The sequence below is a fragment of the Mytilus edulis genome, chromosome 1 (genome assembly GCF_963676685.1).
Source record: "Mytilus edulis chromosome 1, xbMytEdul2.2, whole genome shotgun sequence".
Classification (NCBI taxonomy): Eukaryota; Metazoa; Mollusca; class Bivalvia; order Mytilida; family Mytilidae; genus Mytilus; species Mytilus edulis.
The window spans coordinates 117,974,425-118,001,691 of NC_092344.1; the positions used below are offsets into that span (position 1 = coordinate 117,974,425).

At 32.3% G+C, this 27,267-nt stretch overlaps 2 protein-coding genes across 4 annotated transcripts; one reads left to right on the forward strand and one right to left on the reverse strand.

The window, feature by feature from the left end:
- Positions 1-204: 204 nt before the first annotated feature.
- On the reverse strand, positions 205-14,750 carry LOC139502537 (uncharacterized). Of its 3 annotated transcripts, XM_071292048.1 has the most exons (12): positions 14,259-14,750; positions 13,342-13,521; positions 12,808-12,909; positions 12,151-12,415; positions 11,597-11,748; positions 8,398-8,538; positions 7,573-7,653; positions 4,055-4,191; positions 3,583-3,657; positions 1,844-2,044; positions 690-1,180; positions 205-507 (listed from the first exon to the last, which is right to left on the reverse strand). In XM_071292048.1, the coding sequence occupies exons 1-8, from the start codon at positions 14,418-14,420 to the stop codon at positions 4,159-4,161; spliced, it is 1,116 nt and encodes a 371-aa protein (XP_071148149.1). In that variant the 5' UTR covers positions 14,421-14,750; the 3' UTR covers positions 205-507; positions 690-1,180; positions 1,844-2,044; positions 3,583-3,657; positions 4,055-4,158. The 3 variants fall into 3 exon arrangements, with proteins under 3 accessions (XP_071148149.1, XP_071148140.1, XP_071148135.1); XM_071292039.1 differs by having other exon boundaries at positions 205-1,180; XM_071292034.1 differs by lacking the exons at positions 205-507; positions 690-1,180; positions 1,844-2,044; positions 3,583-3,657; positions 4,055-4,191 and having other exon boundaries at positions 7,435-7,653; positions 14,259-14,744.
- LOC139502558 (methylthioribose-1-phosphate isomerase-like) lies at positions 14,432-27,267 on the forward strand. Its single transcript, XM_071292059.1, has 6 exons — positions 14,432-14,527; positions 17,008-17,149; positions 19,526-19,761; positions 21,896-22,065; positions 26,276-26,677; positions 27,066-27,267. The coding sequence occupies exons 2-6, from the start codon at positions 17,018-17,020 to the stop codon at positions 27,194-27,196; spliced, it is 1,071 nt and encodes a 356-aa protein (XP_071148160.1). The 5' UTR covers positions 14,432-14,527; positions 17,008-17,017; the 3' UTR covers positions 27,197-27,267.

Below are 27,267 nucleotides of genomic sequence, written 5' to 3' on the forward strand. Positions count from 1 at the left end.
CAAAATGTCCTGTACTAAGTCAGGAATAGGTATTGACGATCACTGTATACAAAACCTATTGACAAAATGTCCTGTACTAAGTCAGGAATAGGTATTGACGATCACTGTATACAAAACCTATTGACAAAATGTTCTGTACTAAGTCAGGAATAGGTATTGACGATCACTGTACACAAAACCTATATATACAATAAAACCATTACACAAACTATAAATTTTAAATTTATTGAAACCTAACAAATTCAAAACATTTGGCACAATGGAGATAAAACTAACAGTAAAAGAAAAGCTCCATGCTTTACTCTGTTTAAAAATGAATATGAGACAAAATGGATAATTATTACAAATCTGTTCAAAAATATACATTGTATCACAATATTAAAGTGTTCAAGTTCTTGTTGTCTTCATCAATTTTTCTTTTGTCAAGGGTAAAAATGAATAAATACAAATTATAAGAACCTTCCAAAAACAAGTGAAACTGCGATCTACTGCTCACTGATGATACCACTGCCACAAGTGGATGATTTTAATAGTGTAAAAATATGCAAGTGTTTGGTAAACAGGAAGTTGTTGAGTGATGAATCTGAAAACGCATCAAACGGTATAGCAGAATAAACCCTGAAACCAAATTTCAGAAATCCTTGTATTGTAGTTCCTGAGAAAAATGCGACGAAAAATATTTATGGGACGGACGAACTGACAGATTAATGGACTATAATACCCATAAGTTCCCAAGTACATCCTGTCAGAGTTATTGGTTACCAGACTCCCTAAAAATTCTTTTGAACAGGAAATCCTCAAACTAATCTTTCTGCCACTTTTAAGTATTGTTGTACCTTTGCTTTTTCAAATACTTCATTTATCAATATATACATGTAGCTACCCTCTTTGTCTATATTTTCCCCAACATTCCTCAACTATCTTCCCTCAAAACAGAATGATGACACTTGACAATATGATAAACAAATATGAATTCAATACATCAGATCTTATTAAGAAAATCTTTAACATTATCCATAATATCAGGATGAATAATACTTGATTGTTCCATTAGTTCATTTAAAATATCCTTATACTGTCTCCTTTTATATATTGTCCACTTCGTGTAATCTATGAACAGTTGATCATGTGATACTACCAAACAAGTCAGGTGATCACTTACACTGTCACTACATGTGATCTGAAAAAATAAAATAATTTAATATATTCATTCATAAATAAGGTGTCAGGTGCTTTTTGTTTATAGACAAATTATTTATGATTAACAAAGATAAATACAATGTTTCAAGTTTGCATAAAACAAGTTAGCATGCAGCATTATGATAAACCTATTGGCATACAGCATTGTGATAATATACTTTCTTGCTGCATTGGTGGCCTTCGGCTGTTATCTGCTCCTTTTGTCAGGTTGTCGTCTTTGATTTATTCCCCATTCCTATTCTCAATTTTAATCCCTTTTTTTGTGGTGGTTTTGCTCCTTTTATTACAATTATCTTTGTTCAATTAGCTTGTAAAGAATTGAGTTGAAAAAAAGTGATGTGACCTATTATTCAATGACACTAATCTCTACACACACTTAATATAAAAAAGAAGATGTGGTATGATTGCCAATGAGACAACTCTCCACAAGAGACCAAAATGACACAGAAATTAACAACTATAGTTCACTGTACATCCTTCAACAATGAGCAAAGCCAATACCTGCATAGTCAGCCAAGAACATCCTTTAAAGCTGTTCATAATCCCAGTCATTCTTATGCCTTCAAAACAGCAAAAGCTAACACTTCACCACCCTAGGACTGGTTACAATTATAAAATGTAAACACATTTATTTTGTACTTACCAGCTTTAGCACTTGAGTCAATACATTTAGACCACCAGAACCTTGGTACACAAACATGAGTAGTATGTGATAAATAGTGTCTTTCATTTGACCTTGGTTGCTGACCTGGTTCCCTGATAACACACACATTATATCAGTATAACACAATGTAGATTTCACCAACAGAGGTCTTAAGCACAGCACAATTCTGGTCAAAACATCCTATAAACAGATAAATGAAGTAATGTTCAAATATTAAAACAAGTGGATGTCTGATTGACAGCAAAACAGATTTTCCTGCAAATTTGGACCCTCAAACAACATCCAGTTAAAAATAAAATGTTATCACATAGATATGTTTCACATTTTTGTAATTTTGATTATGCAAATGTTGAAATTAATGAAGCAAAACTTTTAACATGCCACTAAAGGTAGGCAAGTATTCAAAGTCAATAAACCATGACTGAGGTACATAACTAAAAATTCTCCATGTAGTTGAATTGTGCCAATGCTAATACAACAGCATACCAAATTTCATTGACACAAGTCAAACGGTTCAAACCCCTTTTAACAAACCTAAGACAAATGTTAAATTGTAAAATATGTAAAAGTTCCAAAGTGAACCATTTAGAGGGGGTGGAGCGATATAATATCCATGGAAACAATACTTTCAAATGCCAATAAATTTGCATACAAAATATCATCGACTTAACATTAGCAGTTCATCCTAAACTTATCTAATAACAAACTTATACATGTAAACTAAGCCAAAGTTTCAAAGTCATTGGACCATGTCTGAGGGGACAAGGCCAAATATTCTCCATGGAAATGAGATGTACTTATGCTTTTACAACTGAATACCAATTAACATTTGCCTACCACTAATGGTTCCCCTTGAACTGACCTAATCATAAACTAATACGTTAACTTAAGCAAAATTTTCAAAGGAAATAGACCATGACTTAGGGGGCAGATTGAAATGAGATAATTCAATGTTTATACAACTGCATACCAAATATCATTGACCTACTGCTAGTGGTTTCTCATAAACAGACCTAATCACAAACTTATAGTTATACATGTAAAATAAGCAAAATTTTTAAAGTCAATAAACGTGACTGAAGTGGCAGGGCCAATTTATCTCCACAAAATGAGATGTGCCAATGCTTATACAGCTGCATACCAAATATGATTGACCTACCACATGTGGTTCACCATAAACTAAACCTAATCAGAAACTAATACATTGTTGACACTGCATCTGTTGCTGCCGCCAGAAACAGCATACCTTTGTCCTGCTTTTTGACTCCGTCAAGCAAGACAATAAACAATGACTTTTTGTAGGGTTCTGGAATGAAAAGCCTGAATAAATCTTAGAATTATTTTTCACCACATAAAGGTCTATCACTCAACAATGATAAAAACTTAAATTGGAAAAATTGAACTTGACCTTCATTTAGCCACAGGGAACAGCATATCTTAATATGAAAATATTTGGTGAGAGCGTTTCAATATCAAGTTATTGCACAGACATTATTTGACATCATCAAATCAATAACCATTTTTTTCTATTTGGAAATCCTGTTAAAAATTAAAACATAATCAACCAAATGTTTTCACCTGTGATACTATTAGAGTTGGTCTTGTGTGGTTTACATAAACAAACACAATTCTTAATCTTATGTTTGAAAACTTATTTGAAAGTGAACAATCACTGATGTTCATACTGTACACTTATGATTCTAGATTATCTTACTTACTTTTATTGACTGATGTTGTACTTTATACCACAGACTGCTGTAACAGGCCACTAGATCTAAACAAGATGTCTGAAACTAAATGATAGATAAGCCAAAATTTACCTCACAAAAAGAATCCCCACCCTGCAATACTATTTGTCTTATAAAAATATAAATGAACAATGTCATTAAAAATTTATATAAGAAAGAGGAAAACAATGTAACAGTTTTCTATGAGATGCACTCCCTTTAACATTAGGAACAATCTGTTTAGGAGGAGTTGCACTATAACAAGAGACGATTATCACACATTGCACAGAAACAAGCTGTTTAGGAGGAGTTGCACTATAACAAGAGACGATTATCACACATTGCACTATAACAAGAGACTATTATCACACATTTCACAGAACAAAATCTCCTAATTTTATAAAGATTAAAAAATAAGGGGGGAAACAAAACTACAGTACACATGTATATTATTCTATATTACCTGTCTGTCACATGTAAAACATAACTGCAATGCTTTCTGGTACCATTGTTTGAACTGTAGTGATAATACCAGTAACTCAGTTGTCTCCCCATAGTTTTAATTTTCTAATAAAACCTGCAAAACCTATTACTGGATATCTGTCAGTGGCATTTTATCTTTAGATATATTAGTTCAAAGAAAACAAATAATTTAAAAATGATGAGCAAATTTATTTCTTTAAAAAAAATTGTATTAAAAAGTAAGTCATGATACATATTGTATCAAAACAGATGAGTGAAAGTATAAGTGTTGTATGTGAGTAAGTCAGAGAGAGAGAGACTGGAGAGAGAGAGAGTAGAGATAAATCAAATACAATTTATATGTAACCTAAAATATTCTTATTGTTAACCAGATGCTCTGCAGGGCACAGCTTTATACGACCGCAAAGGTTGAACCCTGAACGGTTGGGGCAAGTATGGACACAACATTCAAGCTGGATTTTTTTTTGCTTTTGAGCAATTCACTATGCTGTTGAATATTAATCCTCTCAAAAAAAAAAATTTCTTCAAATTTTTTGTTTTTAATTTCTGAAATCTGAAATGAGAAAAATTGACCCCCCCCCCCCCCATTTTTTTTCACCTCCCCCTTTCATCTATTCAAAAAATGATCTCAATTAAAATTTCTAATGGAGTTTGCAACAATAACTACTCATTTAAATACATCATAAAATATTAAAATGTCATACAGTCATTTAAAATTAATATTAATTAATAGTAACTTCTAAATCAAAGAGCAGATTGCTCTGAGGAATACGATTGCCATTGTTTTCATTGACACATGTAGCTGGATAATATTATTTTCAAAACTAATTCAACTGGACATGTAAAATGTAATTTACGTAATCTGAATAGTAACAAAATAGCCAACCCCAGATACAAATGTATGAACAATGTAATTAGGCCTATTGTGTTTTATTTTTGTACTATCAATTCCAAGTTAACCTTCCACAGCAGTCACTGAGACTCAGAGTGAGAGAAGGTATTTAACTTCGTATCTTATCACCTATTTTCTTACGTTAATGCTAGGAGGAACCCCATTTCTAACTCTTTAAATATTTGATTTCCTTTTGGTCAGTGGTCATGACTCCTTTCCGTACACATTCCTCGGTTTAAATTGCGATTGTTTTTAATATAATATGACGTTTATCGACAGAATGAGTTAATTTTTCTTAACGCGTTGTAGGTATTTGATTCAAAATTGACAGAAGTTACTTCCTGAAGGGAGACAACTCGAAACAATAATATGGAAGACTCCATTTCACGTGAAGAGGTGTTGTAGTTAATATCAAAACTGTGGAATTCCCTCTGACGTGTTTCTCAATTTATAAAAACACTAAATATAAATACTGCTTAATTCTGATTTTACGTGTTGTTAAAAACATGTATATAAGTCAAGGAAAATATGAAACATGAAGATTATGAAAAGAACATCATAGGAAAGTTGTTTAAGTTCAATCCCTTTGTTTGTTTTTACCTCTTAAAGCAAGACAATCATAAGAATCTGAGATGTTCCTTAATGTTTAGAATAAAACGGTTGACGTGAGGGCATGGCCCTGAGCCAATGGTATAAGTCTACAGATTGCTTTAAAGCAATCGTATCCCAAAAATAAATGGGGAATGTGTCCAAAGGGACACAGAGGATGCCTTCACTAGCATATAACGTTATAAAGGGACATAACTCAAGAACTGTAAAAGTGAAGCTGCCAAAAATTGAACTTAAACTGAGTTTAGAGGTAATAAGCATTATATACACATATCATTAAATTTAGTTAAGACAAACTTAAGTTAAGAGATCAGAAACAATTTTACACTTGTAAAGGTGCATAACCCTAGAATGGTAATCAATGGTAAAGATTGCTTTAATTTATCAGTTGGTAGTAAAAGTGAATTTTGCATTGTATATTGTATATAGCATTGATTTAAGTTGATTCAACTACATTTCTGGACAAAGAAAAATACCTCCAATTATCAAAGAAGATTTCATAAAGCATTGGTTTTAGGTGATTCAACAACCATTCTGGACAAAGAAAGATAACTCAAATTTATTGTCTAGAAACTACAAAAATGCTTGTTTTTGGCCCCTTTTTGGCCCTTTATTCCTAGACTGTTTGCCCAATAACCCATAAAATATATCCCAACCTTCTACTTATGGTATTAAACATTGTGGTACAATTTCAGAACAATTGAAATACTTATACACAACTTATTGTCCTGACACTAGATAAATGCTTGTGTTGGGCCCTTTGGGCCCCTAATTTCTAAACCTTAGGAACCATAACCCCCAAAACAAATCCCAAACTACCTTTTGTGGTTATTAATATTGTTTTAAAATTTTATTAATTTCTAGTTACTTATAGGAAAGTTATTATCCGGAAACCATCTGACAACGCTGACGACCTGATACCAATATAAGACCCCAAAAATTTTTGCGGTCGTATAAAAATTAATTAGTCAGAGATTCATTTTGAATATTGTTTTTTTTCTTCTGTATTTACCCCTTCATACCATTGTCAGGTGGTAGTGTAATGGGGTGTGTAAAATCCTGACTATTGAAAAACAAATAAAAGATTAAAAAAAGAACATATAATAATAAATTGCTTCACTGAGCGCAGCTGGATACAACCGCAGAGGTCCAACCCTGAACAGTTGGGACAAAAATAGACACAATATTAGCACTTGATACAGGTGTTAATTTGGATTGTAATTAAATATTTGACACGTAATAGGTTTCTGACACAGAATAACTGTACTCAAAGAACTTAAAATTGGTTATATGATTTGAATTTTTATTCATTCTTTTTGCTTTTCTGCAATACACCATGTTGCCCTTTTTAATTTTCTTTTCAATTTCTGAAATCTGAAATGAGAAAAAATTGTCTCCTCCCACAATTTTTTATTTAACCCACCCCTTTCCCTTTTTCATAAAAAAAATCTTTCCCTCAAGTTATGGTCATAATCTTAATTCAAATTCTAATGGAGTTTGCAACCATAATTGTCCATTTAAATACATTGTTCTTTAAATGTGATTGGATTACCTCCCTTGTACTGCTTTAAAATTGTCTTAATTGTCCATTAACCAGGACCCTTGTTTTTCACCCCGAATTCCTAAATGAGCCATAAACCCCCAGAGTCAATTCTCACTATCCCTTTGTGGTATGGTAACTTGTGGTCTAATTTCAGAGAGATTCATTCACTTAAACACAAGTTATTGTCTGGAAACTACTAAAATGCTTATTTGGGCCCCTTTTTTGGCCCATTATATTCCTAAACTGTTTAGACTATTACCCCCAAAATCAAATCCAACCTTCCTTTTGAGGTTATAAACCTTAACTATAAATTGCATGGATTTCTATTAAATTATACTAAAGTTTTTGTCTGGGAACCATCTGTCTTCAGATGATGCTGACATTGAACAACAAAGTGATACCAATATATGAATTTTTTAGCGGTTGTATAAAAAGGACCGGATAATGTAAATACAATACCTTCAGGGTGTACAGACAATGAGTTTATAAGGACTCTACAATGAGCTGGATAAATCACACTGAGGAATAAGCTGTCCTGAAAATAACAACAATAAAAAAATTAGAATAGGAATACAAACTAACTCTGACAGTAATAATGGTAAAATACAATGTAATACAATGTACCAGGATTTTTTTTTTTGGAAAAAGGGGGGGAGGTTTAGTTAAATACAGTGGAAAAATGTTTTGCCCAAAGTCCAATGGTTCACACTGATGTGTTTTTGTCCTTCTGTCTCTTTTTAATCGTCTGTGTCACGGGATGCTGCTTCACCCTTTACCGGTTCTGGTTTCACTTGCATAGCTTATATAGGTATAATGCATATGTATAGCCAGAGTCTTCACTGTGACACACATTCCCCTTTTTGGGGGGAAATAAATGAACTTTTGTAATTGTCAATTAAGATACAAATGATATGTACCACTTTCGAATTATAAAACTACAAACAAAAAAAACAATGTACCAGGACCATTCTGCAACCAGGATCAATTGATGGAATAAAAGATCTGTTGGAATGTGTAATTCAACATATCACATGGAATAAAAGATTTGTTGGAATGTGTAAAGATCTGTTGGAATGTGTAAAGATCTGTTGGAATGTGTAATTCAACATATCACATGGAAACTAAGACCACAAATACTTTGGAGAGGTCATATAAAGAAAAATAAACTTTAAAGTTATGTTTATTGATAACATATTACTATCATTTTCCTAAATTTGTAGTGTTATAGTGGTTTTTAACTGTTTTACAATTTTCTGATATGCCAACTAATTGAACAAACCTGAGAATTACATTTTCTTTTCTCCCTCCAAACACATCTAAGAAATGATTCGAGGATTGTAACGTTGGTATTACCAAACAGTGTGATCACCATCTTATATATAACTTCATATATCTGACCATCTAACATACATACTTTGATCTGTAAATGAATCGAGAATATCATATGGCTTTTGCAATATCACACACTGTATCAACCAGAGACATTGGTTAAGGCTTGAAACGGTGAGTGATATTGAAAAAGCCATATCAAATACATTTTCTTATATACCTCGCAGAGATGTTTTGTATGTGACATGACGTCATACAGATTAGGGGTTTGATAAAGCTTTTGTCACAGTGACTGACAGTCTTGACATCAATGACGTGACATCATTCTGTTTAAAATGTGCAATAAAGCCTTTACAACTGTGACTGATATTGATATCATCAGGGATGGCTGATTCAGCACAATTGCCATCGACTGTTTTACACATACAGTTTATCTGTATTTACTTTTTAAGTATATAATAAATTCTGATATTCTGTTATCATATACATGTACTTGTATAAAATATTACCTAAATTTTACAGTTCAATAACATTTAAAAATATTAAAGCCTATGAAAGGATTACTATGTTTACGATTTAACCAGATTCCTAAATATTTCCCAGGCATGCTGATAAACCAACCTTTATTGACTGCTTCCGGAATGTAATCACATGCCTTTCCGTTATTTTCCGTGATGTTTATCACATGCAACTTCATGCATTTTCGGAAATTTGTTTGTAAACATACAAGACGACACGGATGCGTTTGTCAAGTCTTTGAAAAACAACACTACCGTGCGGAAAACCACAAGTGATTTAAGACTTTTCACATATTGGTTTTCTTCCTTGCCCTATGTGCCTCAGGCATACTAAGGACTATATATACATATTGGTTGAGGAGCAACATTGAATTAAGATTGTTTTATTTAAAATACATATCAAATTTTGAGTCCAACTTTAGACAGGTTTCAATCTCCAACAACTTCAAGCATAAGTGAGATGTGACAATTAAAAAGTAAAATTATGCACATGTTTTCGGAGGAAAGTTAACAATATTTTTTATCAAGCTAAAAACATGATAATTGTTGTGATATAGCACAAGATAAATAAAATGTTTTGTATTATTAATAACAAGAATGTGTCCACAGTACACGGATGCCCCACTCACACTATCATTTTCTATGTTTAAAGGACTGTGAAATTGGAATAAATTCTCTAATTTGGCATTAAAATTAGAATGATCTTATCAAAGGGAACATGTATACTAAGTTTCAAGTTGATTGGACTTCTACTTTATCAAAAACTACCTTGACCAAAAACTTTAACCTGAAATTTGCACTATCATTTTCTATGTTCAGTGAACCGTAAAATTGGGGTCAAAACTCTAATTTGGCATTTAAATTAGAAAGATCATATCATAGGGCACATGTATACTAAGTTTCAAGTTGATTGGACTTCAACTTCATCAAAAACTACCTTGACCAAAAACTTTAACCTGAAATTTGCACTATCATTTTCTATGTTCAGTGAACCGTAAAATTGGGGTCAAAACTCTAATTTGGCATTTAAATTAGAAAGATCATATCATAGGGCACATGTATACTAAGTTTCAAGTTGATTGGACTTCAACTTCATCAAAAACTACCTTGACCAAAAACTTTAACCTGAAATTTGCACTATCATTTTCTATGTTCAGTGAACCGTAAAATTGGGGTCAAAACTCTAATTTGGCATTTAAATTAGAAAGATCATATCATAGGGCACATGTATACTAAGTTTCAAGTTGATTGGACTTCAACTTCATCAAAAACTACCTTGACCAAAAACTTTAACCTGAAGCCAAAAACTTTAACCTGAAATTTGCACTATCATTTTCTATCAGTGAACCGTAAAATTGGGGTCAAAACTCTAATTTGGCATTTAAATTAGAAAGATCATATCATAAGGAACATGTGTACTAAGTTTCAAGTTGATTGGACTTCAACTTCATCAAAAACTACCTCGACCAAAAACTTTAACCTGAAGCGGGACAGACGGACGAACGGACGAACGAACGGACGAACGAACAGACGGACGAACGGACGCACAGACCAGAAAACATAATGCCCATAAATGGGGCATAAAAACTAGTAACACAAGTTAAGAAATGTGTACTTGGTTGTCTGTAAATTATTATCTAAAAGTTCAAAGAAAGACAAAATTTTGATAGTTGTTGTCTGTATTTTTTCTGCTGAAGTATATGATAACAAGAATGTGTCTATAGTACACAGATGCCCCACTCCCACTATCATTTTCTATGTTCAATGGACCATGAAATTGGGGTCAAAACTTTAATTTGGAATTAAAATTAGAAAGATCATATCATAGGGAACATGTGTACTAAGTTTCAAGTTGATGTAACTTTAACTTCATCAAAAACTACCTTGACCAAAAACTTTAACCTGAACTTTGCACTATCATTTTCTATGTTCAGTGGACCATGAAATTGGGGTCAAAACTATAATTTGGCATTAAAATTAGAAAGATCATATCATGGGGAACATGTGTATCAAGTTTCAAGTTGATTGGACTTCAGCTTCATCAAAAACTACCTCGACCAAAAACTTTGACCGGACGAACGGGCAGACGGACGAAAGGAGGCACAGACCAGAAAACATAATGCCCCTCTACTATCGTAGGTGGGGCATAAAAAAAACCTGACATGGCATTTTCATATCAGATCCTTTATCGGCCCTTGTTCATGACATCAGCCCTTGAGCCTGCGCCTCTTGGGCTGATATCATGACCTTGGACCGATAAAGGGTCTGATATAAAAAATGCCATGTAATAATCTATACATATCAGTTCTGTGTATTGATATCATAAAATATGAGAATAGTTGTTTCTCAATACTACTGATGAACTGTTAGGTTTTTGTTGGCATTATTCATATAAAAAACTCATACTAATATATATTTCCTGGAAACAGTACTTACAAAATGTAAAACTTGTAAAACACACATCTCCTTTCATTCATATTTACCCTTCTACGTTCCAATAATTTTAAAATTCTATCAAATTAATCTTCTTAAGTTGATTCTTATTTTTACAACCATCGAGTATTATCAGACTTATGGGTTTTGACCCCATCACTGTACATATTAACTACCAGGTATATCAGGCCTACTTACTAGAGAACTGTCATTCCATATATTGTCCATCTCAGAAGTTAACACATGGTCTTTACATAACTCAATTCTGAACAGAACCTCTTGTTCTAGTGAAGGTCTACTGTATGTCCACAATTTATAACATGTAGCTGCAGTAATGTTATGTCTATAATCTAAAAAAAAGTCCACAATTTATAGTGCATTGCTGCAGATATGTCCAATCTGTAACCTAAAACAAAGTCACATTCCATGATATTTTCTGGCTGACTATGTTTACATATATATCCAAATTTTATAATTTCTAAATGTTGCAATTATTTTTAAGCCTTTAGCATTCTAAGTGTTAATAGAGAATTTTAAGAAAAATGTTTACAAAATGGGTTTTATGTCATTTACGGATCTTATATACAGGAAAGATCTAATCTTAGAAAAAAACATGTCACAAGAAAGATCAACCAACCTATGAATCATCACCATACAGTATATCACTCATGGAGGTTATCATATGATTGAATGTAGGAAATGAACTCAAATTTGGATGTTAATAAAGAGTATTATATATGAGTTCTAATTACCTTTCTTGTGTTGCAAAGATTTGGATAAATCTTCACAAATCTTTTTAGAAACTGGATCTTCCAACGGGTACAAAGTGAGCACCTCTAAGACATAATCCCATAATGACAACAAAGGAGAGTTAATTGGAACAGTTAACAGTTGTTTGTACACCATTATAAACCATGAATCTGATTCTAAAGTATCTTCTCTATCCACTTTAGATTTTATTTGATCCATCTTCTCCTGAAATTTTTTCCTCAATTTCCCTTTAATTTGTATAACTATCTGAAAAAAAATGGATTAAACTTTTAAAACAAATCAGAACAAATTAAAAAGTTATCATATGTTTTGATCTTCAATTTGCCCTTACATTACCAAAGTTAACAGTGCACTATTTAACCATGTAACCATAACAATATTTGAATATTTTCAAAATATCTTGATATTATTTAACTTTTAATGTTTTACCGGTACATTAATTAAAAGTAAATGAATTATTGTTCAAAGATACTTTGATACCTTAAATTATGAAATATAACACAGACATCAAGTATCTTTATATATGAACCAAACTCGTCTTTTTTTTTTATTCATTCTTATTTACCTGCTGCTTATATTTTAGTTTATATAATATAATATAATTTTAAACCAATAACTAAATTTTACACAAGAATTACCTGTTTATTATTTTCTTTGATAACATTATTTGGTTGTATACCTAGCTGACAGACTGTGAAGTAGGAGTTCAACGGAACACTTACAGTACTTTTTACTTGTGCCTGAAAATGGTCAAAGTTTTATACCAAATTAAAACATGCAATCTGCACTACAACAAATTCATTTTGTTCAATCTGAGTGAACCTGTTTGGCATTGCAGGATTTATCAATACACTGACAAGTTTTAACCGACTGAAGGCAGGTTACTGAGGTACAATACTACATGTTCTTGAGTATGAAGTATGAAGCTTAATAAAATAATTTTTATGACAGATAAGCATAGAAAACATTTGAAATAATCTTAAGCCTGGCTATGATATGAACCAATGCATACCAAATGGTGTTGATCTATAATTACTGGCTCCCCTTTAACTAACCCCATCACAAATTATTGACACCACAGATATGTCAGAAACAGCATGCCTATGTCTTGATTTCCTGCGTTTAATAAGGCCAGACATCTATAATAAAATGTAAAAATATAAAGTACAAACCAAGGCCCACTCTGCAGCTTTTCTCTCTATGTGGGTTTGTGGATTCTCTCTCCATAGTCCCATTATACATTGTGTAGTTTTATCATACAACGCTGAGCACCCTCTGATTGTTTTCGATACATATAAACGTCCTAATATCTGACCTGTATCAGGGATTTCTTTGATTACTGCATCAACAGTCTGTAAAAAATATTCAATTTAACAATAAGATAAGATTTAGGCTTAAAAAGAATTAAAAAGTTTGATCAAAGTTGAAACTGTATGATCTTTAATACATTTTTCAATTTTTAAGCAGATTTTAAAATTAACAGATAACACCATTTCCACTTTCTACAACAACAAAACATGTTTTTTTAATTGCACACCGCAACACATATTTGTTTTCTTTCAAACATGCAAATACTACAAATAATATTTAAATGAAAGGTGTAGTGTATGTATAATATTTAAATGAAAGGTGTAGTGTATGTAGACAAATATTATATAAAGGTGTAGTGTATGTAGACAAATATTATATAAAGGTAAATTATTTAGATTGATCTTGCATGTGCTCTTTATTTTTTCCCAAGTAAAAAGTGTTCTTTGAAGGGAGATAATAATAGTCACTGAAATTTGTAAACTATATTTTTTTTTTATTACTATAACAAACCAATTAAGAACCAGATATTCCTATAACAACACTTGAGATATGTCGACACATTGAAGAAAATTTAAAATATGGAAAAATAAATTAAGAGACTTTTTTTACAGTGGTACTTTAAAGGGGGGGTCCATGCCCGGGGTGTGACGTGTGGCAAAGCTATTTTAATATGTAGGAAGGCGTCCCAGAAAAAAAATAAAATAGCCTTGCCAGACATCATAATTATTTGGACTAAATTGTCTGACTATAGAGTCGAGAAATGAACATTTGTTTTTACCTTAAATTTCATTAAGGACAGCAGACCATCAAGTATCAAATTGATAGCATCAATAGAATTTCGTAAAAATATTTCTTTCTCAATGGGACAAGTCTGTGACTGTCTTATATTCGATACAATGTAAGATACATTGTTTTTTACTTGCTCCAAGTTTGCCGCCATTTCTACTTTCACTTTCACTTTGACTTAGTCATCTTTGGTGTCACCTTTCACTTCCGTCATAGATTTTGACACCGGTCATTTCATCTTCGACCACGTAGTCTTCCCTGGTAACTGACCAACTGCTTTGTAATACGTTTACAATCATTTTGTGGCTATAAACTTTTACCAATTTTCATTTTATTGACATATACTTTTGGTTAATAAACTTTCTAAAGCAAACAGAAAGTAGATAATTAGACTAGCTTTCCCCCTCTATTATCAATGAACAATAATCGTGTATGTGTTTTGAATAATCATAATATTGTTTTGCATTGTTTGTATCTGGTTGGGTATCATCCTGAAATCATGGAAAATAAAACACAGAATCCAAAATTGCAGAAAAATAAAGCAGTCTTTCCTCATTTCCTGGATCCTGAAAAATTAAATCATTTAATAATTCATATATTTAAACCTTTGAAAGTGAAAATGCAGGTGACAATAACTCTTTTGTCAGTGGCGTAGCTACCATTATTACATTGGTTGCAATGAATTACATTGATTTCCCAGTTAGATAAAAACCGATAATTTCACATGTGAAATAAACATGGTTATTTCACTCTCTGACGTCATACAACAATAGGCGTTGTCAAGACGTCGATAACGTCGGATCAAAACAAATTGTCAATGCGTAGGAAAAAGATATAGTTCCTTACATTTTCTACATTAATTTCATAAAAAAAGCCATTTACCAATGTAATAAAAAGAATAACTAATCGCCGTATTTGACAACTTGTGACCGAACGCCGCTATGGATTAAACTTGTGCTGCGCACTCGTTTAATCCATGCGTTGTTCGGTCGAGCATTGTCTTATATTTGATATTCAAATATGACGATTAGTTATACTATAATTGACGCAACAAGGAACTTGCGTGCACAAACGAAATGGCAAAACAAAATATCATTATTCAAAATCATAACAGTCAAAAAAAGAAAGCGTGCCATTGACTGTTACTATATATATCTGTTGGACTCTAAAGTGCGATGGGGACGCTAAAGTTCGATGGTCACGCTAAAGTGCGATGGTCTACGCTAAAGTACGTGGTTCCATACGCTAAAGTGCGATGGTCCGGGAAAATATAGACGTAAAAACGTAGTTCAATAATGACGTTAACAGTTGTTTATACAAACTAAAAATGAGCATAATATATTAGGAATATTTGATTTACAATTTTTACACCATATGTCCATGACTTACGAGTAATTAATGTCCATGACTTACGAGTAATGTCCATGACTTACGAGTAATTGATTGAATTTAACCTTTCTTTGTCGGATGAATCACAATGTTTTTTCGAGTGCTGGAAAAAGGACTTGTATCCTACAGTCGACCATTTTACTATATAAATACAAAACTGTATACGCATAATTGTCCTGCTTCTATTTGAAGCGAACGGATACATTCGAATCATTGTTTATGCGGCAGTTTACTTTGTGATCCCCGTTAAAATGCCGTCGATTTTAATGAAAAGTAACGTCGGTAAAATAGAGATACATGTTTCCATGCGTTTACTATAAATTGTCTGCTAAAACATAAGTTCATACTGTATATTGTAGGAATACAGGAAAAAAAGAAAGCTTGGCGAACATTGCATTTCTCTCGCATTTAGATTTAAGCTTATGCAAATAAATGTTGCATATTCCGACAATGAACGAATTATGGATTTTGAATTTTCAATGACAAATGTAAGGGAGGTTGTAACATTAGTGTAAATGGCAATCTACACCAATTATCCAAATTATTCAATACGCTCCGAATTGTTAAAATTCATTTTACATGAAATATAATATTAGCAAAACATAAATTTTGCATTTCTCTCGTATTTAGATTTAAGCTTATGTACATATTCTGACAATGAACGAATTAGGGATTTTTAATTTTCAGACAAATGTAATAGGAGGTAGGTTGTAACATTAGAGTGAAAGGCAATCTACACCAATTATCCAAATATTCAATACGCTCCGAATTTTTAAAAATTCATTTTACATGAAATATAATATTAGCAAAACATAAATTACCTTTTTAGCAAATTATTACTTGGTCGGACTTGTTAATTTAGAAACAATTACTTCCGCCTACCGGTAAATTGTAAAGCCTATCACATATGTTATACCTTAGCATAATATAGCATAATAGCTTTTGCAAAAAGACTTTTTAAACCTCGATGTTTTAATACTTCGAATCTTACCCTTTGGACCAACACACTTTAGCGTGATAGACCATCGTACTTTAGCGAACAAACAACCAACGCACTTTAGCGTGAGACATCATGGTACGTTAGCGTAGACCAACGCACTTTAGCGTGACCATCGCACTTTAGAGTACCATCGCACTTTAGAGTCCTACATATATATAGAATTCAAGAACTGTAGGTACTCATCCTATTCAGGCGAATCCCGCTGTTGTTGGTATTAAGGATTATTGGCACGTCACTTTGTATATACAAATGTTTGACCATCTACCACTGTGTACTAAACGAAGTACGATTGTCTTATCATTTGGAAGACATGTTTTACTGAATTGAATTAATGTTTTACTTTCTTTCTTAGACAGTACAAGATGACATTAGAGGCAATACGTTACACCAGTGGTTCTTTGATGTTGCTGGATCAGTTATTATTGCCAAATAAATCAGAATATATCCAGATAAAAAACACAGAGGATGGATGGAACGCAATAAAGAAGATGCAGGTATTACAATTGGCTATTTATAATATAAGGGTAACAAGAAAGAACAATCCCTTCTTTAAATACTTTTTTTAAAATTTTAAATATCAGATTGGTTAAAATTTTCAGAAATGGATATCTTTAAAGGACTTTACAATCATTTATTCATGAGATTCACTTTGGTACATAGTCCAGAGATGGTAAAGTAAGAGGTAGAAAAAACTCATCATGAAGTAGAATTGATATAATTAATGTTTAAGCAGTTGCATTTGTGTATTGTATAGACAAAATGGCAGCAAGTTCATTTTAATGTTAAAAAGTACATGTATTTGTATATAAAGGTTTGAGGAGGACTTTGCACTGTCATTACAGACTGTTGAAACCTAACTGTAGAACTGTCACTAAAACAATTCAGTAACTATATGGTATTATATTTGTATTTAGATTCGAGGAGCACCTTCCTTTGCTGTTGTAGGCTGTAGAATTGATACCCAAACAATTCAGTAATTATATGGTATTATATTTGTATTTAGATTCGAGGAGCACCTTCCTTTGCTGTTGTAGGCTGTAGAACTGATACCCAAACAATTCAGTAATTATATGGTATTATATTTGTACTTAGATTCGAGGAGCACCTTCCTTTGCTGTTGTAGGCTGTAGAACTGTCACTAAAACAATTCAGTAACTATATGGTATTATATTTGTACTTAGATTCGAGGAGCACCTTCCTTTGCTGTTGTAGGCTGTAGAACTGATACCCAAACAATTCAGTAACTATATGGTATTATATTTGTACTTAGATTCGAGGAGCACCTTCCTTTGCTGTTGTAGGCTGTAGAACTGATACCTAAACAATTCAGTAACTATATGGTATTATATTTGTACTTAGATTCGAGGAGCACCTTCCTTTGCTGTTGTAGGCTGTAGAACTGATACCCAAACAATTCAGTAACTATATGGTATTATATTTGTATTTAGATTCGAGGAGCACCTTCCTTTGCTGTTGTAGGCTGTAGAACTGTCACTAAAACAATTCAGTAACTATATGGTATTATATTTGTACTTAGATTCGAGGAGCACCTTCCTTTGCTGTTGTAGGCTGTAGAACTGATACCCAAACAATTCAGTAACTATATGGTATTATATTTGTACTTAGATTCGAGGAGCACCTTCCTTTGCTGTTGTAGGCTGTAGAACTGATACCCAAACAATTCAGTAACTATATGGTATTATATTTGTATTTAGATTCGAGGAGCACCTTCCTTTGCTGTTGTAGGCTGTAGAACTGTCACTAAAACAATTCAGTAACTATATGGTATTATATTTGTACTTAGATTCGAGGAGCACCTTCCTTTGCTGTTGTAGGCTGTAGAACTGATACCCAAACAATTCAGTAACTATATGGTATTATATTTGTACTTAGATTCGAGGAGCACCTTCCTTTGCTGTTGTAGGCTGTAGAACTGATACCTAAACAATTCAGTAATTATATGGTATTATATTTGTACTTAGATTCGAGGAGCACCTTCCTTTGCTGTTGTAGGCTGTAGAACTGATACCCAAACAATTCAGTAACTATATGGTATTATATTTGTATTTAGATTCGAGGAGCACCTTCCTTTGCTGTTGTAGGCTGTAGAACTGTCACTAAAACAATTCAGTAACTATATGGTATTATATTTGTACTTAGATTCGAGGAGCACCTTCCTTTGCTGTTGTAGGCTGTAGAACTGATACCTAAACAATTCAGTAACTATATGGTATTATATTTGTACTTAGATTCGAGGAGCACCTTCCTTTGCTGTTGTAGGCTGTAGAACTGATACCCAAACAATTCAGTAATTATATGGTATTATATTTGTACTTAGATTCGAGGAGCACCTTCCTTTGCTGTTGTAGGCTGTAGAACTGATACCCAAACAATTCAGTAACTATATGGTATTATATTTGTACTTAGATTCGAGGAGCACCTTCCTTTGCTGTTGTAGGCTGTAGAACTGATACCCAAACAATTCAGTAACTATATGGTATTATATTTGTATTTAGATTCGAGGAGCACCTTCCTTTGCTGTTGTAGGCTGTAGAACTGTCACTAAAACAATTCAGTAACTATATGGTATTATATTTGTACTTAGATTCGAGGAGCACCTTCCTTTGCTGTTGTAGGCTGTAGAACTGATACCCAAACAATTCAGTAACTATATGGTATTATATTTGTACTTAGATTCGAGGAGCACCTTCCTTTGCTGTTGTAGGCTGTAGAACTGATACCCAAACAATTCAGTAATTATATGGTATTATATGTATTTAGATTCGAGGAGCACCTTCCTTTGCTGTTGTAGGCTGTAGAACTGATACCCAAACAATTCAGTAATTATATGGTATTATATTTGTACTTAGATTCGAGGAGCACCTGCTATTGCTGTTGCAGGATGTTTAAGTCTAGCTGTAGAACTAATACCCAAACAATTCAGTAATGTTAAAGAGTTAGTGGACTTTGTAGTGACAAAGTTAGAATACCTAGTAACCTCAAGACCTACAGCTGTAAATATGCTAGATGCTGCTAAATTATATACTGCAAGGATGACAGAGTATGCTAAACAACCAGATCTCACACCAGATGTCATCAAAAATAAGTATGTAATTCTAATTAAACTAAGGAATAATTAAACAAAGAGTTATTATATATAAGATAACTCTACTTGTACTTGTTATCACACACTTCACCAGTGTCAATGTGATGATCGTAACTGCAATTACAATCATCCCAAAATGTCGGACACAAATTTAGTGAAATTTTAGAAGGCTCATTTCTCCACTTTGACAGTTTTTTTCAGATTTGTATTAGGTCAAAAAATATCCTTATAAGCATTGCCATTGAAATATTTCTTCGTACATGATGGAAAAGGAACAAGAAGAACGAAAATTGAGATACAAGAAATTACGATGATGATCGTAACTTTTATTTATTTTTATCAATGATGATCGTAACTTTTATTAAATATGATCGTAACTGTGTGTTCCAACAAAGCATTTTCAGATAAATAAAGCTGTCTGGTATGCGAAAAAGTGTAAATATCAGTTAATATTGTGATAATAATGAGGAACAGTCACCGAGGGAAGGGTAATGTCCTATTGGTTAGTGCACAGATGGTTATGACTTTGCTAGATTTCGTTTTTTCCCCATCTAGTTCAATATTAAAATGCATTGGGGGTTAACAACGTTACATATATTTTATATAAATAAGGTAATTGGACATTTCATATTAATGGCCAGTTTGGTAAAATTGGAGGATTTTTTTAAAATTATTTTTCCATACACTTTGTAGGGAAAAAAGTACCTTTCGAGAATCTGGTATTTTGGGGGGAATTCAGACTTTATATTTTTTCATTAACAGATATAGGATTTTGAAAGGAGAGGTAGAAAAATAGTGCATTTAGAAGTGTAACCAAATCTGTTGAATAAAAAAACCCAATGAAACCATCAATAAAGGGATCTATTTGATTTTTATTTCAGGAAGGGCTTGGATGACAAATTTTTCCTGCTTTGTTCTAAGTTGAAATCTCTATCCAGCGTTTTTTTGGTTTTTTTTCACTCTATTCGGTCCTGTCTTTTTGCATTAGTTAACCTGATTTTTTTACCTAAATTGTCATCCTGACTTTTGGTTTGGCAAAGTTGTTCTTCCGTCCTTTTTGTTTTACTCAAATCTCCTGCTTTTTTTCCAAATCCCCCCTCCCTATAAACAAATCAAATAGTAGCTATTTGATATTTTTGGCTTAAACAACTTCTTCGACTAATTTCAATAAAACATGTCATATATCGTAAGTGTAAGGATTTATACATGAAATCTAATATGAACGTGTATACCATCTATTTCAGCTTTTCCTTCTTTATATGCATAAATTGCCAACCCATGGAAGTCCAGTAGCGGAATCACAAGATTTTCATAAAAGGGGTAGAAACTGTCTGCAAAAGAGTAGGCCTGCTACAGTCATGCTTCATTGGTTCTCTATATAATCAACCAAATTACTACTAAGAAAAATTATTAAGGACACATGCATATAAGCCTGCTAATCCCCTCTTATGTCATTTCTTTTTGACAAATAGCGGTGTTCATTCAGCTCATTTTGTTTAGTTTTAAAATCATATTATTTTCACTAATACCAATATATCGTGACTGCTAAATAGGAAAAAACACATCCTAAATTTTAAGTTACGATCATCATTTTATAAAAACAGGTCCAAGTTACGATCATCCATAGACGAAGTTACGATCATCATCTAGTTTTTTTTAATCTCGATTTTCGTTCTTCTGGTTGTTTTTCTATCATTTAGGAAAAACACATTCAATGGTAGTGCTTATTAAAAAAATTCTTGATATAAAACAAATCTGAAAATAAGCTGTTAAAGTGGAGAAATCGGCCTTTTAAAATTTCCCTAAATTTGTGTCCGCCATATTGGGATGATCGTAATTGCAGTTACGATCATCACGTTGACACTGGTGACACTTCCAGCTAACAGAGACCAAAAAGTAAACAATATGCATTCTACATTGTTGAAGGTTGACATGACTTTCATTATTCATTTATTTTTGTGGTTACAATTTTCATAAATTGAGGAAAATTTATGTTTTCACAACTTTTTAACACTGAGAGTGATTTAAGATCAGGATCAAACATCAGTGACAGTTAGCACTGGAAATAAATACAAAATGTTTTTTGAAAATTGTTGAAAATCAAATTTTGCTTCATTGTTTAATTTATTGTTAGAATAGTCACTGAGATCGAACAGATGCTAGAGGATGATGTAAATGTTAACAAAAGAATGGGACAATATGGTGGAGAAGATATACTTAGTCGTCTTGGAAACAGTTCAGCTACTATTCTGACACATTGCAATACTGGTTCCTTAGCAACAGCAGGTTATGGCACAGCACTAGGTAAAATCTTGGATAAAAATAGATTGATTTAAAGATCTGTTTGAAACTCATAATTAAAATTCCAACTTGAAATTACATTTACTTTTTTATGTTTATATTTGGGTTATCTCCCCTATCCATACTGACAATTATTAAATATTTCTACTTTGCTATGATAGTATATGTTAAATTTATTTCATATGTATCATCGTGTAATGTGTTTTCGTACTAATAACAATTTTCACTGCTTACGGTTTTTACTGTTGAGTTTTTATTTAGGTGTTTACTCAGATTTAAAAAGCATGTCCTGTAGATTGATTTTAGGTATCTAGTTTTTTTGTCAATGGTTTCTACGATTTTTTACTGTTTCCGATTACTTTGCGATTTTTGTGTGTCAAAAAAACGGCGTCATGTGTTTTCGTATGAAATAAAAATTGGATCAGTACACGGACAGGAAATGACTACAAAATCCGGAAATAAATTTTTTCTAAAGTCGTGGTTCTGGTGATCGCTTGAATCGTAAAAAAAGTTATTAAATACTTTTCAGTACTAAAAATTACTGGTAAATAGTGTAAGGTTGGTGTTTCGTGTGATGAAATTTTTAGATTTTGATTAATTTTCAGATTGGCACCTGGTTTGTACAAAATACATTATTTTTTCTAAAATAAAATGCAGTTTTCAAAATTTATGATTAAATATAAAAAGTTAAGACTGTTTTCATCTTCATGTATCAAGGATGTATAAAAAAAAATTGTCAATGAAATATTGAATAGTTGGATTTTGAACAACCATTTTATATAAGAACCCTGCTAATTTTAACTCGATGGTTTGTAATTAAAACGGCCAAAAAAACACATGACAGTCATATGTCTTGAAGATCCGGTGTCTGACTTGCAAAAAACATATCTTGACTTTATTTTAACCTTCAGAATTTTTTTCCACAACTATTCTAGTGATGCGTATTTTTGACATTAAATAAAAATGGCTAAATAGGTCAGTTTTATTTAATTTGTTCTAACGTCTTTAAAAAGCGACGTTGAATATGTTTTAAATATATCAAGTTGTAGTGGTGTTGTTGTTCTAAATATAGAAACAGAAAAACATGCCACAATGTACGCGTATGCAGTCGAAACCGACGAAATGTGGTTGATACGAAAACATATGACATACGAAAACATATGACACGACGATATATATATTTTTATAGAGATGATTTTAAAAAAACTATTCTACTAAATTTATACATCTGAGTGATGTGCTCCCATTCTCAACTTTGTGTATTTTAAAATTAAACATTGCATTTGTAGGGGCATCATTTGTATCTCCCATACACAATAATATCTTCAAAGAAGTCTCACATTGACTTTGCTATAATACAGTTACTTCAGAGTGGAGTGGGGGGAGGGGGCACTTTGTCTAGTTATACGACCGCACATATTAAAAAAATGTTGGTCGTATATTGGTATCACGTTGTCAGCGTCGACGTCATCATCAGCGTCATCCCAAGACAGATGGTTTCAGGATAATAACTTTAGTATAAGTAAATAGAAATCATTCAAATTTAAACACATTGTTTATAACCATAAAAGGAAAGTTTTTTGATTTTGGGGGTTATGGTCCCAAAGGTTTAGGAATAAGGGGCCCAAAGGGGCCCAAAACAAGCATTTATCTAGTTTCAGGACAATGAGTTGTGTATAAGTATTTCAATTGCTCTGAAATTGTACCACAATGTTTAATACCATATGTAGGGTTGGGATTCAATTTAAGGGTTATGGGACAAACAATCTTGGAATTAAGGGCCAAAAAGGGGCCAAAAACAAGCATTTTTCTAGTTTTAGGACAATAACTTGTGTGTTACTGTATGGATTTCTCTGACATTGTACCACAAGGTTCCATATAACAAAGGGAAGGCTGGGATTGAGTTTGTGGTTATTTTCCCCAAACATGTAGGAATAAGGGGCCAAAAAGAAGCATTTTTCTAGTTTACAGACAATAACTTGTGTTTAAGTGTATAAATCTCTCTGAAATTATACCACAAGTTTCCATACTAAAAAGGGATGGTTATGGGGGTTATGGCTCAAATCATTTAGCACAAAAGGGCAAAAAAACGGGGAAAAAACAAGGGTTTTTCTGGTTAAAGGACAATTGAGACAATTTAAAGTAGTGTAAGTGAGGTAATCCAATTCCATTTAGAGGAAACTGTTATATATATATATTTATATGTTTGATTACCTCCCTTACACCGCTTGAAAATTATGTATTAAGAAATGATGATTGTCTTTCTCATTTCAGATTTCATAATTTAAAAAGAAAATTTCTTCAAATATTTTTGTTGTTGAGGGGATTGCTCAAAAGCAAAAAAAAATGTTTAAGTTCATTAGACCACATCCATTCTGTGTCAGAAACCTATGCTTGTCAACTATTTAATCACAATCCAAATTCAGAGCTGTATCCAGCTTTAATGTTGTGGCCATACCTGCCCCAACTGTTTAGGGTTCGACCTCTGCGGTCATATAAAGCTGCGCTGTGCGGAGCATCTGGTTTTATTTGTTTCATAGTTTCATAGTTTATTAAAGAAAACTCGGCCGCAGAAGACTGCATAACAGGAGCATATTATACACAATATAAATCACAACATATTTCATAATACATTCAGTATACATTTTTATAATATACATCTTCAGAAATAAATCTTTGTTTATTGCAATTTTAAATCAGACAAGCATCTTTTCTACCTTTTGAATAAAAATTGACAGCTTAGACAGCACATTATTATTACAATATTTAAGCATACCCGGTACTTTTTTAACATTTGAATATTTTGAATAATATAGAGGTATGAACTTCCCCCTTAAATCTTTATCTTGTTATCATAATCAATATTTATTCTATATTTTTCTATTTTATTATTTATATAAGCCATTAAGTATCTGTGATATGGTAGGTGATTAGAAAAGCTTTGTAGATGCCATATACATTAAAGTGTAAAATGTAGGTTTTCTTTGCAATAGGAAAAAAATCATTGTAATGCAATTCACATTTGTACTAACATTTTGATTTGGACAATATATTGTATTTTAAGAGGATAAATCCAGGGAATAATATTCAGAATGTGCAATCATGTTGGTTTATCTAATAGTTGGAACATTTTAGCAGAATTAGTTTAGCATTTAATAGGTAGAATTAGAAAATGAATACAGGCAAGGTATTTAAATACTTCCTGACATCCATGATACTCTTACATTTTACAGTCACTTATATCCATTTTCAAATTGTGAAAGTAAAATCAATGATTGATGTTGCAAGTATGAAAATACAATTCAGTTATACCTCAATTTTCACCACATATGCTTAGTAGTCACTTTGCACTGCATAATATACAAATAAGTGCACATAGATATTGGTTATTTACAATTGTTCAAATAAATTGATGAACAAGTACACTAGTAAATATATGTTGTGATATAAATGTTAGTGTACTAACTTAGCATGGCCAATGTAGAACTAGATATTTGTCTTGCTGTTGAAAACATAAAATAAAACCAATCTGATTGACATACACAGATCATGTGTGTTTTCTTGCAAGCAAGGACCTGACAATGTTAAATTCCTATTGAAGTTTTGAAACTATTTTTTGTCAAGCTATGAAATGAAAGTGAAAAAAAACTCATTTGAATATTACAGTGATTCTAAAAATTCTGGTTTGCAAATATCAGCAACGCTCTTAACCAAAATTTTGATAGGAAAGAATGCTATGACCAGAAATGATCTAACAAGGGTATCAGAATCCACCTACCATCCAATTTTCTCAGAAAATTGAAATGTTAGTTTTATATTATTTCTAAATTTATCACATAGAATTTAAGAAAGGTTTGTCATACCGGTAAGTCATGTAAGTACAGAAGCACTGACTATGAGCTGGGGATACCAACTGCCTCTTTAGTAGTCTGCAAACAGCTGTGTCAACCCAATGCTGGAAAATGAAAATAAGATTTTATAAATTGGTGCAAAGCACTTGAGTGGATATACTTTCATCAGGTACACTCAACCCAAAAATTTGAAAGCTAAGGATGCATTCATAACTACTTGTGAAGAGCTAACTGACTTAAATGAACAAATATAAATAGCCAAATCAAAAGGGGAAATTACACAGTGTTGATGGAGAAAGAAATGCAATGATCAGTGAGTATGATGCAGGAGTTTTTGTAGACATTGATGCCTTATTTTTCAGGAGTTGTAAGATATTTACAGAGCAAACAAAAGTTGGATCATGTTTACTGTACAGAAACCAGACCCTACAACCAGGGAGCTAGGTTAACAGCTTATGAAATAGTCTATGAGAAAATGCCAGGAACATTGATCTGTGATAGTATGGTGGCCATGTTGATGAAGAAAAATAAAATATCAGCTGTTATTGTTGGTGCAGACAGAGTCGTTGCTAATGGTGATGCTGCCAATAAAATAGGGACGTACCAAATAGCCATAGTGGCTAAACATCATGGTGTGCCATTCTATGTGGCTTGTCCATCCACTACGTATGATGACACATTACCGGACGGAGATCATATTGTAATAGAGGAAAGACCACATGGGGAGATGACTTCTGTAAATGGAACCAGAATTGCTGCCCCAGGTATATTTTTAAATAAATATTATTTTATTCATTCAAAAAATAAAAGTAAATTTATTCATTAAACCAAATACCTTGACTAAAGTTAATTTGGCTCTTTAATTTTCAGATATTAATTATTTTTTTTACCAAATATCTTCTTTGACGCTTTGTCAAATATTTTAAATTTCAAATTATTTGAACAACACACTTCATCGGGAAAATTTCAATGGATATATAGCAGTTTGACAAACACAAATTTTGGTCATAGAGAAGCTTAATATTTCCTTATCAATAGAACTTGATGAAAACGTTCAGCTGATTTTTACAGAGTTATCTCCCTTTATTTTTATGTACCACCTTAATATCCAAAGTAATTTATATCTGCTGAGAATTTAAAATTATATTTCAGGTATTGGTTGTTGGAATCCAGCCTTTGATGTCACACCAGGAGAGCTTATTACAGGGGGAATAATTACAGAATTTGGTGTATTCAAACCATCAGAGCTTCAACAAAAAATCAGACAAGCAAAATCCAAATGATATTCATTATACTGCTGTTCCAATGCTATGGATGATCCAAATAAATTTACATTTTTATGTTTCATTTTAAA

Excerpts from the sequence above, each read along its gene's own strand:
- LOC139502537 (XM_071292034.1), bottom strand. The coding sequence starts at position 14,420 with ATGGCGGCAAACTTGGAGCAAGTAAAAAACAATGTATCTTACATTGTA. Across the intron at positions 11,749-12,150 it reads ATCTTTGCAACACAAGAAAG|ATTATAGACATAACATTACT; the intron begins GTAATTAGAACT and ends ACTTTTTTTTAG. Across the intron at positions 8,539-11,596 it reads TATGGAATGACAGTTCTCTA|ATCAAAGTATGTATGTTAGA; the intron begins GTAAGTAGGCCT and ends ATTCATTTACAG.
- LOC139502558 (XM_071292059.1), top strand. The coding sequence starts at position 17,018 with ATGACATTAGAGGCAATACGTTACACCAGTGGTTCTTTGATGTTGCTG. Across the intron at positions 22,066-26,275 it reads AGGTTATGGCACAGCACTAG|GAGTTGTAAGATATTTACAG; the intron begins GTAAAATCTTGG and ends CTTATTTTTCAG. Across the intron at positions 26,678-27,065 it reads AACCAGAATTGCTGCCCCAG|GTATTGGTTGTTGGAATCCA; the intron begins GTATATTTTTAA and ends ATTATATTTCAG.